At 35.4% G+C, this 13,809-nt stretch overlaps 1 protein-coding gene across 1 annotated transcript; it reads left to right on the top strand.

Moving 5' to 3' along the window:
- Nucleotides 1–1,220: 1,220 nt before the first annotated feature.
- Nucleotides 1,221–5,665, top strand: MS3_00000492 (uncharacterized protein; the record flags this gene model as incomplete). Its single annotated transcript, XM_051208236.1, has 3 exons — nucleotides 1,221–1,337; nucleotides 5,130–5,315; nucleotides 5,366–5,665. Coding segments are annotated over exons 2-3 (336 nt in total), but the record flags the coding sequence as incomplete, so codon positions are not given.
- Nucleotides 5,666–13,809: the final 8,144 nt, after the last annotated feature.

The raw sequence follows: 13,809 nt of genomic DNA, 5'->3' as shown, positions 1-13,809 counted from the left end.
ACTGAAGAAAAACTAATACAAAATTGGACAGTAGTGAACAGTACGTTTAAAAAAATATTGATTAATTACTGAGAAAGCTAATTATTTAACCCTAGTCTAAACTTACTTACGCCTGTTACTTCTCGTGAATGAGCATAAGCCGCTCACCAGCATTCTCCATCTAACCCTGTCCTGGTTTTTCTTTTGTGTGTATTGAGGCCCACTGATGCAGAGACTGCTGCTGAACTAGTTGTCAAAATCTGCATTTGTTCGCGTGTATGGGATAGGTGGGTTAGGTCATCTGCGAAGTCCAAATCATCTAATTTGTTCTGAGCTGTACAATTTATTCCATTTTTTCCCACAGATGTCGAGGTCTTCATAATCCAGTGCATCACCAGAAGACGGAGAAAAGGGAGAGCAGAGAGCCTAATTGAAAGATACAATCAAAATAATAAGTAATCAAGTGATTGTTTGAAGGTAGACATTCATACCGTTGAATGCCGGGCAAATTAGTGGTATGGAGCTTAAGTACTTGCAAGCAAGACAGAACATCCTGGGTTCAAGTCCCACCAGTGGAATCGTCGATGCGCACTTCTGAGGAATCCCATACTAGTAAGGAATAGACCGTCAAATACTTCCACGTTTTCAGTCGTATTCCAGCTTAGATTGACTCGTCAATTCAATTGTCAATTGACAGAATTACCAATCACAATAATATTAACCACAAAATCCCATCAACTACTTTACAGAATGGGAGAAGTTACCTAAAATGCAAAATAAATCATAATAATATACAAGCCGATATAAAATGATAGTTTACAATAAAATTCATTATCATAAGTCCATTCTATTTTATTCTAATCTATGCCAATCTGTTTTTCTTCATTAAATATCTACACTCTAATTTACTTATTGAATTACTGGAATTCCTAACTTCTTAACCTAATAGAAATATGAAAAGAAAATGGAACAAAACAAATTTACTTTAAGTACGTGCCACTATCATAAGGAAGATAGTCTATGAGAAACAATAGATAGTTTCATTTTTGTTTGTTGTTGTTGTTTGTTTTGTCATAATGAGACAGTATTCTCATATATCAGGTTCCGAAGGTCAATCTATTGTTCATTCGCCCACGTAACGTAATCATATTTGGTGGTTTATTATTATTATTATTATTATTATTTTCAAGATAAATTTCTACAGAAATATTCATCTTAATTCTCTTTATATGACATTCTAACGTTGATCAGTGTTGATTTCTTACATGCAATCGTCACCTCCTCTAAATTGGTTTCTTCTCAGTCAACTTAGTAATTTCATGAAAGCAATTGTCAGATTGTTTAGTGATTGATTCTTGGTAAGTGTGATGCGGAGTGGTCGATCGATGCTGAGACATGCTTCCTATTTGCCGGACAAACTTGCTACTTGAGTGAGAATACAAGTGGTGAATAGGGAAGTGTTTAGTATATTGCTGTGATCTGACTCCAATTAGAACGTATGCTGATTGTTGTAGAAATATACATGCCTTCAATCCTCGTATATAACTATCGACTCAATTCACGTTGGACAATAACGGAATAAAGCAAGTCAAATACGAGAATGCATTTTGAATTGATATATTTCGAACACTCATTGATGCAGACAGACAATCAGAGAAACGGAGTGAAGAGAGCGAAGTGAACAAGACGAGACGAGACTAGACGAAACGGAACGGAACGAAATGAAGCGAAACGAAGTGAGGCGTAGAGGAGAAGGTGAGTGAGCGAACTCGTTTCGATTAGGCGTGACTCAATATTTATATTCAGACAAGAATAATGGATATCAGACTGACACGTGATGAATAGGGTAAGCAATGAGCACATATACGATCATATAAGGGTTGTCAGAAATTACTTCCTAATGCTTGTTACCCTCACTGGTGCATAGGCTGCCGACCAACATTCTCCAACTCACTCTATCCTGATCCTTCTTTTCTAGTTCTATCCAATTCTTGTTCATTCTTCTCATGTATGCCTTCATTTCTTGGCGTTATGTGTTCTTTAGTCTTTCTCTTCTTATTTTTCCTTGAGGATTCTAAGTGAACGCTTATGACGCAGTCGTGTGCTTTCCTCAATGTCTATCCTATCGACTTCCAGCTCTTCTTTCTGATTTCTTCCTCCTCTGGAATCTGGTTTGATCTCTCTCACGGTAGGTTGTTGCTGATAATGTCTGACCAACGGATTCGAAGTATTTTGCGTAGACAACTGTTAATAAACACTTGTATCTTCTGGATGATGGGTTTCGTAGTTCTCCAAGTTTCCACCTTATACTACAGATTGTCTTGACCTTTGTATTGAAAATTCTGATTTTGGTGTTGGTTGATAGACAGTTGTTTTGAGTTTCAGATATTCTTCACTTGTAGATGTGCTGCTTTTGTTTCGCCGACTCGCGCCTTCACATCTGTATCAGATCCACCGTGCTCATCAATGATGCTGCCCAGCTATGTAAAGGTTTTTACATCCTCCAAAGCTTCTCCGTCAAGTATGATTTGATTGATGCATGTCCTGTTGTATCCATTTGTGTAGGTTGAGACCTACTGTTGCTAAAGCTGCAGCTGCGATAGAAGAGCCAGATCACCTGTGAATTCTAGATCGTCCAGCTGCATCCTAGATGTACACTGTATACAGTGCTTCATCCCAGATGTTAACGTCTTCATAATCCAGTCGCTCACAAAGAAAAAGAGAGAGGATGACAGTAAGCAACCTTGTGTAACGCTGGCAATTACTTCAAATGAGTTTGTAAGCTGTCCTCAATGTACGATTTAGCAGTTTAATTCATCGTAAGAATTCCGTATGATGTTGACTATCTTCTCAGGCACGTGATTCAGTATTTATATTCAGGAAAGAATAAGTTACAGACAGACGTCAGTATGATGATAGTGATGATGATGATCATATTTCGACTCTCACCGACCACTTCGCACAGTGTTTTCAGACTTTCTTAGTGGAACAGAAAACTGAAAACACAAACGTCTTTCAGATATTATGGTTAACTGATTAGTTCACTACTCAGCTGTCAATAAGAAACGGCTCGTTTGGATCATCCAAATTCTTACACGTGTCAAATTTATTCACTATTCGTTTGTACATGCGAACAATGAACAAATCACGTGATAGATTTCAATGAAATAAACTGTCACCTGACAAAAGTCTGAACAGTAATGAACAACTCCAGACCGATCGTTCCACAACATGGAAGTTGTAATGCAATTTCACAGTGCTTATATCTGAATGTTGGAGAGTGGTGTAGACGTCAAATTTTAACTTACTGATATTGACTTGTTCCGTAAACTACCATTTTTGATAGAGCACTGTATTGATCATGTAATATAAAGTGCAACATTCACAATGTCTTACCGATGACATCCAACCAGTCAGCATAGATAATGAAAAATACCATGCGTCCTCATCATCATTATCATCGTCACCATTAAATTGTAATTTGTAATTATTACCTTATGTGTGAATTGAATTACAACGCTTATGAAGGCATATGATTTGGCAATGAACAAGATAAACACGGTCAATTCACTTACGCTATCATTAACATTCCACACTAATTTGTGATTTGATTATGTCAATTTTAAACTAAATTATGGTATTTGTTTAGTTAATAAACTCAAATAAACAAATTTCATCAAAGCAATTTGCATTCATTCATCTATTCATTCAATAATTAGTCTTGGAAATCTAAAAGTCTACTCCAGGTCAACTTACTCTGGCTTCATTTACATTCCTTGTGTATGTTAGAATGTCCCAGTGTAATTACTCTATGGTCATACACTACCATTGAATATTCAAGAGTAATAATCAGTCTGAAATGTAGTTGAAGATTTCTGGTAAGATTTATAATTGAAGAAATTGAAATTCAAGATTTGATGTAGGGAAGCACATCTGACTGAATTATATAAATGTATCGTTTCAACAATACTGTCCATCATGGATGGATTGATGGTGCCGTCACCATTCCTAATGATGAAACGAATGGTTCATTCATCATCAGAATGACTACTCACATGATATGAAAATTCTCACTTTTAACAAAAGCGTATTCTTTCAATGGAACAAGACTGAATTAGTTTAGTGTGAAATGAGTAGTTACACAAACAGTGAAATAGAGTTCCTTTTAACCAACAACTCACACATCTAACACTCATGGCACTGCTAATGAATGCCAATCAGTTTATAGTTGTGAATATGATCAGATCATGTTTATGCACTAATCACCATTTAATAATTCCAATGTACCATAATTATTTTCACCAGTAACTATCTGCAGCACAACTTAGCACAAGGTGAATAATCTCAATTTAGTCAACTATGAATGCACACAATCTGTCCGATTATAATAATTAATGCCTAACACATTGCAACAAGTAGTTGCATGTTTCCCTGATGACAACAATCATCTGTATTTCATTTCATACAATAAATCCTTGTGAATTATCAAGCAACGTAATCGAGTGAAGAACTTGAGTAAATAACACTAGAATACCGTTATTCCTGTAATACAATCAGTGGAACAATGTTTCTTGATAATTCGACTCATAATTCGACTTTCTATCAGGTCGATAGATGACGAGACATCTGAGTGTTGATGAACTCCGAATAGGTTCAATTGTTTTTCATTCTTCATCTATTCATAATTACAATTGAGTGAGTTGAATCAAGTCTCGATTTTGTCTCCACAATCTTCATCAATGATGAGTAAATCTTTGTCAGATCACACAATCGAGTCGTCTCCAATACAATATTCCAGAGTCATCATCCTCTTTACTCACAAATATTCCTTCAGTGTCCTCAATTCAACTGCATTACAATAAACTGGGCACCCGGGCACCATCACAGCCCTCACACATATCAAAAGAGATTTGTGTGGTGCATATGTATTTGGTGCCTCTTTGTATTAATATCTATGTGTTAAAATGTGAATTACGATGAAGCCTTTCACACAATTCACTACTCTGTGATCAAATATCCATCTCATCATGCTCATTGACAATATCCTTATTATTTCGAACTGATTAAACGAAGTGACTTCTTTGTGACAATGAAATACAATGAATTCAACATATTCTTCAAGCAATCTCATTCTCGATTTCCTCCTATAGAATTATTATCATAATTCGACTTTCTATCAAGTCGATAGTTGATTGGTTAACGCGACGAGACATCTGGTTGGATGATCAACTGTATGCTTCACTCTATATAATCTCAGTAATTTCTTCTTCATTGTGAATAAATTATTTGACAACGTTGAAATGACTACACGTGATTACAAAAGTGACTGCATAATTGTAAGTTTTCAAATTGTTTTCACTATCTGTTTACCTGTGTTTTCAATTAGTTTGATGATAGTTATGAAGGATATTCAGCGAAGAATTTCACTTTACCAGAAATCTATGAAAAACATATTTCAACCATTTTGGTTCCAAGTGGAATGATTGAGAATCGTTTGGAAAGAATGTCTATTGATATACTGAGTGATTATGAGAAATCTGGTGTACAATCTGTCTACGTGATTTGTATATTGAAAGGAGGTTTCAAATTTGCTTCCGACTTATTCAAAGCATTACAAGAGTATTCATTTACACGTCGAAATTACATAAAAGTTAGTATTGACTTCGTCGCTGCAAGTACATACGTTGTAAGTAGTAATGACATTTTGTGAATTAATGTCTATCAATTTATTCAGGATGATTCAGTAGGTCATGATACCAAAATCACTCCGTGTACAAATATGGAGAAGTTCAGAGATAAGGTAGGTTGAGCGGAAATGGAGAGAATTTATCATGATCATTTGGTTGTTCTGTATAGGATGTACTCATTGTGGAAGATATGGTTGACACGGGCACAAGTTTAAACGAACTGGAGAGATTTGTGAAGAAATACGAACCGAAATCTGTTCGTTCAGCATGGTATGTTGTGTTGATGTTGTTCTCTTATTTTGTATTATCACCGAATGCATTCGAAGTGAGTGTTATGTGTATGTTGAGTTGGATGTTAACAGGTTGAACAAGTGGATTCATTGTCTAGTAGATCTTTTATACATTTAATTCGAAAGACACTGAATGTGTAGAAATCAATTGTTTATCTTGATAGTAAGTACTACTGATGTGGTGTGACAGATTTGTGAGTTTATTTGTGTGCATTTAGTAAATAATCGATAATGGTTGTCACGTACACTAGAATCGTTGAAATGCGCGGTATCTTTGAGACACAGTGTAAAGAGAGATAAATGTCGTCGTATTTCACATTGATTCCAACGTGTTATGATTGAACACTGAATCACGTAAACAGTCAGTAGGATGCTTTAAGTACTGGATCGATCGACTGCTGATACTCAACAGCTTGACCTAATTTGTATGCATTTTCACATTGACAATCACTAAACCAATTACTTTGATTTTAATAGTTGTGCAATAACATGTGTTGATGTCATTTTTCAATTGAATCACAGTTTACTGGTCAAAAGAATAGCCGAGGTTCCTGGGTATAAACCAACCTGTAAGTCTTCAATACTGAAATTGTTCGTAACAGAACTATCATTGTATTTGTGCAAATGTTAATTTGTTTGTATCTCTACTTATGCGTATTATGGCTGACTAGATTAGTGTTCAAGTGTATGTAAATTGAATCGTTCTAGGTTCGAAGATGTGAGTCATCGAATGAAGATCTGATCTTGTCAGAATCATTTCAATAGTACAACAGAATCTGTTGGAGATAGACGTTGTGAGCTAATTCATTGAACAAGTATTCATAGAGTCAGAGTGGGACATCATCCACTGGTTTATTGTTAGATGGAACCCGATCATCACTGAACAACAAAGAACTACTGTGTTTTTGGCCGGTTGTGTAATAATACCTATTGACCGTGTTCCAGTTCCATTTCTAAAGAAAATTTATTCACAGTGTTCCTGATCACTGATAACACATCCAACCAGAAATATAGCAACCGTGTAAGAGAATTCAACAGTCAATTCTTTCCTCACAAGTTATTTTGATCTCTGTTAAAATTAAACCAAGTGTATATTTGAGTCACTCAAAACCACATTAAGTGGTTCATTCAGAGATCAATTGTCACGACGTGCAAAGTAAAACTGTGTAACACGAGTGTAGTCTACTTTTGATCAGACACGCATCATTACTCGTCATTTTAACGTATTCCATCAAACTGATTCGTATCAAATGGCATTTTGTAGATGTTGGCTTCGAAGTACCGAATGTATTCATAGTTGGTTATGGTATCGACTACAACGATCGCTTCCGTGAATTGCCAGTAAGTGAATTGGACGAATGGATAATTTGTTGTTTTCCCATTTATGTTTGTTATTATATGTGGAACGATCAAGTTGGTTGTGTGGAGTAACATGTGTTGGAGATTGATGAGTGGGCATGAATGTGAGCGAGTTATTACGTTGGCCAACAAGAAAACGGACAATGTATCACTTGAATGAATGAATGAATGAGATGAGATGAGTCAAATTTGCTTTCACATTGTTCAGAGAAGATATAAATATTGTTCACTTTTTCTCCTTTGATTATTTCCTCTCCTCTCAAGCATGTCTGTGCAGTGAACGATGAAGGTAAACGTGAATTCCTTGGCCAAGGTTAACATCTCTCTCGAGCTTCGTTTAACCGTGTATTAACCGAGAAAATAATCAGATTTGTGTCGAACGTTCCATCTTTAAATGTCATCACGTATACATTAAAGAAAATGTATATTTTATACAGAAGAGAATTTATTTTGTACTATTTTTGCAAAAATATTTGTTTTTTGACAGATGTACTTTGGTCTTTTGAATTTATTTCCTAATTAGTTCAGTATGTCTAATTTACACAAAGACTATTATGATTGAGAAGCCTACTAGTTCCCATTTTGCTTTCAACTGCCCATTTAGCTAAATATTTGCAAAACAGTTCATGCTGCGCTTAATCATACAAATAAAACATCTTACGATGTTCAATAAATACTCCCACTGAGACATTGAATATTCAAGTTTTGCGAAGAAATATTTCGTCTCAATTAGTTCTTCATCAAGACTCTATACTAATATGTAGGTTTGACAAATGAGTAGAAAACCGATATCAATTAGATGATTTCGAGTCAATTTAACAATGTAACAGTCAGTTAGTAACCATACAGTGTGTTCATATTCACGCAAATATCTATTTTATGAAACGTGGAAAATATTCAGCATTAACAGCGAACCTCACTAGAAATCACTCTGAGACCATAATTCATGGACGAACTTTGAGCGACGCTAAAACGACCTTGAGAATGTCCACTTACATACTAAGGCAATATGAGGGTTGTAAGCCAGTGTGAGGAATTAGGATTAATATTTACAGTTGATAGAACCAAACCTTATTGACCTCATATCTGATGTCGCTGATCCTCACCATCTAGTCAGCTCTAGTGGACTCTCTACTCAATGCGGGAAATATGCTTTAAATAGAGTCAAACTAACTGTAACTTGGGAATATGAGGACCCAACGTTATTTCGTGGGGAGGATGAAGTCATAAAATTTGAAGCTGGATCTCAACACAGAGTCTTCAAAAAAGAAGGGCAGGTGATATGATGGAAAGAAAAGTCAATTTTCGATTGATTTTCTCATTATGAGTTTTGTTCAATAATACTTCCATTCTGATTCAATGTGATGATTACCCGGTCTAGTATTTGTTTTGTTTCTCTCGTATGATATTTTATTATATATAATATACGATATTCTTGTATTCCATTGACATGAACTATGCTCTATATGTGATTTGTTATAACTGATGTGATTTGATCCTAATTATTATTCAAAATGGATGTACAATCATTATATAACTGAGTGTATTTTCTACTAGAATAGTCGTCGTCGTCGTCGTCGAGTTTTGGGGTTAATAACTCACCAACTATACCAGTCTTTGTGTTTTTACTTTCGTGTCGTGGGAATTGCAGAGGTGCCTCGTTCCGAGTATAAGTGATAAGCGTTTCCGACATAACAATCAGCGACGATCAGATACAAAAAGTAGCATTGAAAGAGCCTAGACAATAAGCATTCAAGCGACAAATTATAACAATCAGCTGAACAGACATCTGAGCAAACCGTTAGTTGTATGGTTTTGTCGGCAACAATTCAGTGGTGATTATACGCGAAGGTATGCCAAATAGTGGGATCGTAGGTTTACAAAAGTAGACGATTAATGTGCATTACACTTGTCTAGACAACATGTTTTGTTTGGGTAAGGTTACTACTTAACAGATCATGGAGTAATAATAGTCTGTGATGTGTAGTAGTCGAATGGGATTCGTGTACGTAATCTTTGTAGTGGATTGGTCTACCAATCCGTTCAATAAGTGTGTAGTATCAGAATTTCCGAGTGAGTACTGGTTGTGAGAGTATAATTTTGCTATGAATTTCATTTCATGCTCTAATTTTCACTTCATCAAATATCTTAATTCGGAAATCTGAGACAAGCCACAGTGACGTATTTATAGAAGACATGGATAGCTTCAGATGATTGACACACAATTGCCAGTGAAATTCTTGTTCTTATATGTTTGAAAATTACTCAATAAATGAACAAGAAGTGCCCGAAAATACTTGATTCTGTTATTTTATTGAGCGCTACAAGGGTATGGTTACGCTCACAAGTTCGAATTCACTAAAATCTTAAACAGTAGTAAAGATGTTGCAAGTAATAAGGTTCTGAAAACGTTGTTTTTCGCAACACTTTTATAATCGAGCATCCCAAAGCCAGTCTAACCAGAATTCAGGGATGGAGGAGTTCAAATATATATTTACAAAAAAGTCGAATTGTCGAGAAACATATGATCAAAGCTGACTAGTTATTGATAGGGATGCATGGCCCGGTATACGTAATAGTGATCTGGTGCGGACGAGTGATCGAGTGCCTTTTGTCAGGGTGTGTCCAAGAAAACTAATGAAGTCAGTATTATTTATTTACCACTACATTATTCATATTATGTACACCGAAATAAATTGATTAAATTACATTAACTGCAAAAACCATTAACTGAAACAAAGTCGATATGTACAATACTAACACATCTTACACAGGGAATGATGTAAGGAAAAATAACAGGATCGTAAGTGTTCATATCAGGAAACAGCTCAATATGTTCCTAGTTCTATATTACTTTACACTTCACTTCATTTCAATTCAGATCATAATAATACAATAAAATTCAGTATTATTATCTCGATTTACTATTTTTATTCTTCTGATTTCCCAAAAATACCTGATACTACACACTTATTGAACGGATTGGTAGACCAATCCACTACAAAGTTACGTACACGAATCCCATTCGACTACTACACATCACAGACTATTATTACTCCATGATCTGTTAAGTAGTAACCTTACCCAAACAAAACATGTTGTCTAGACAAGTGTAATGCACATTAATCGTCTACTTTTGTAAACCTACGATCCCACTGATTTGGCATACCTTCGCGTATAATCACCACTGAATTGTTGCCGACAAAACCATACAACTAACGGTTTGCTCAGATGTCTGTTCAGCTGATTGTTATAATTTGTCGCTTGAATGCTTATTGTCTAGGCTCTTTCAATGCTACTTTTTGTATCTGATCGTCGCTGATTGTTATGTCGGAAACGCTTATCACTTATACTCGGAACGAGGCACCTCTGCAATTCCCACGACACGAAAGTAAAAACACAAAGACTGGTATAGTTGGTGAGTTATTAACCCCAAAACTCGACGACGACGACGACGACTATTCTAGTAGAAAATACACTCAGTTATATAATGATTGTACATCCATTTTGAATAATAATTAGGATCAAATCACATCAGTTATAACAAATCACATATAGAGCATAGTTCATGTCAATGGAATACAAGAATATCGTATATTATATATAATAAAATATCATACGAGAGAAACAAAACAAATACTAGACCGGGTAATCATCACATTGAATCAGAATGGAAGTATTATTGAACAAAACTCATAATGAGAAAATCAATCGAAAATTGACTTTTCTTTCCATCATATCACCTGCCCTTCTTTTTTGAAGACTCTGTGTTGAGATCCAGCTTCAAATTTTATGACTTCATCCTCCCCACGAAATAACGTTGGGTCCTCATATTCCCAAGTTACAGTTAGTTTGACTCTATTTAAAGCATATTTCCCGCATTGAGTAGAGAGTCCACTAGAGCTGACTAGATGGTGAGGATCAGCGACATCAGATATGAGGTCAATAAGGTTTGGTTCTATCAACTGTAAATATTAATCCTAATTCCTCACACTGGCTTACAACCCTCATATTGCCTTAGTATGTAAGTGGACATTCTCAAGGTCGTTTTAGCGTCGCTCAAAGTTCGTCCATGAATTATGGTCTCAGAGTGATTTCTAGTGAGGTTCGCTGTTAATGCTGAATATTTTCCACGTTTCATAAAATAGATATTTGCGTGAATATGAACACACTGTATGGTTACTAACTGACTGTTACATTGTTAAATTGACTCGAAATCATCTAATTGATATCGGTTTTCTACTCATTTGTCAAACCTACATATTAGTATAGAGTCTTGATGAAGAACTAATTGAGACGAAATATTTCTTCGCAAAACTTGAATATTCAATGTCTCAGTGGGAGTATTTATTGAACATCGTAAGATGTTTTATTTGTATGATTAAGCGCAGCATGAACTGTTTTGCAAATATTTAGCTAAATGGGCAGTTGAAAGCAAAATGGGAACTAGTAGGCTTCTCAATCATAATAGTCTTTGTGTAAATTAGACATACTGAACTAATTAGGAAATAAATTCAAAAGACCAAAGTACATCTGTCAAAAAACAAATATTTTTGCAAAAATAGTACAAAATAAATTCTCTTCTGTATAAAATATACATTTTCTTTAATGTATACGTGATGACATTTAAAGATGGAACGTTCGACACAAATCTGATTATTTTCTCGGTTAATACACGGTTAAACGAAGCTCGAGAGAGATGTTAACCTTGGCCAAGGAATTCACGTTTACCTTCATCGTTCACTGCACAGACATGCTTGAGAGGAGAGGAAATAATCAAAGGAGAAAAAGTGAACAATATTTATATCTTCTCTGAACAATGTGAAAGCAAATTTGACTCATCTCATCTCATCTCATTCATTCATTCATTCAAGTGATACATTGTCCGTTTTCTTGTTGGCCAACGTAATAACTCGCTCACATTCATGCCCACTCATCAATCTCCAACACATGTTACTCCACACAACCAACTTGATCGTTCCACATATAATAACAAACATAAATGGGAAAACAACAAATTATCCATTCGTCCAATTCACTTACTGGCAATTCACGGAAGCGATCGTTGTAGTCGATACCATAACCAACTATGAATACATTCGGTACTTCGAAGCCAACATCTACAAAATGCCATTTGATACGAATCAGTTTGATGGAATACGTTAAAATGACGAGTAATGATGCGTGTCTGATCAAAAGTAGACTACACTCGTGTTACACAGTTTTACTTTGCACGTCGTGACAATTGATCTCTGAATGAACCACTTAATGTGGTTTTGAGTGACTCAAATATACACTTGGTTTAATTTTAACAGAGATCAAAATAACTTGTGAGGAAAGAATTGACTGTTGAATTCTCTTACACGGTTGCTATATTTCTGGTTGGATGTGTTATCAGTGATCAGGAACACTGTGAATAAATTTTCTTTAGAAATGGAACTGGAACACGGTCAATAGGTATTATTACACAACCGGCCAAAAACACAGTAGTTCTTTGTTGTTCAGTGATGATCGGGTTCCATCTAACAATAAACCAGTGGATGATGTCCCACTCTGACTCTATGAATACTTGTTCAATGAATTAGCTCACAACGTCTATCTCCAACAGATTCTGTTGTACTATTGAAATGATTCTGACAAGATCAGATCTTCATTCGATGACTCACATCTTCGAACCTAGAACGATTCAATTTACATACACTTGAACACTAATCTAGTCAGCCATAATACGCATAAGTAGAGATACAAACAAATTAACATTTGCACAAATACAATGATAGTTCTGTTACGAACAATTTCAGTATTGAAGACTTACAGGTTGGTTTATACCCAGGAACCTCGGCTATTCTTTTGACCAGTAAACTGTGATTCAATTGAAAATGACATCAACACATGTTATTGCACAACTATTAAAATCAAAGTAATTGGTTTAGTGATTGTCAATGTGAAAATGCATACAAATTAGGTCAAGCTGTTGAGTATCAGCAGTCGATCGATCCAGTACTTAAAGCATCCTACTGACTGTTTACGTGATTCAGTGTTCAATCATAACACGTTGGAATCAATGTGAAATACGACGACATTTATCTCTCTTTACACTGTGTCTCAAAGATACCGCGCATTTCAACGATTCTAGTGTACGTGACAACCATTATCGATTATTTACTAAATGCACACAAATAAACTCACAAATCTGTCACACCACATCAGTAGTACTTACTATCAAGATAAACAATTGATTTCTACACATTCAGTGTCTTTCGAATTAAATGTATAAAAGATCTACTAGACAATGAATCCACTTGTTCAACCTGTTAACATCCAACTCAACATACACATAACACTCACTTCGAATGCATTCGGTGATAATACAAAATAAGAGAACAACATCAACACAACATACCATGCTGAACGAACAGATTTCGGTTCGTATTTCTTCACAAATCTCTCCAGTTCGTTTAAACTTGTGCCCGTGTCAACCATATCTTCCACAA

This window comes from Schistosoma haematobium, chromosome 4 (genome assembly GCF_000699445.3).
Source record: "Schistosoma haematobium chromosome 4, whole genome shotgun sequence".
NCBI lineage: Eukaryota > Metazoa > Platyhelminthes > Trematoda > Strigeidida > Schistosomatidae > Schistosoma > Schistosoma haematobium.
Note: the sequence above shows the minus strand (reverse complement) of the source record. Positions and strands in the feature narration are given on the sequence as shown.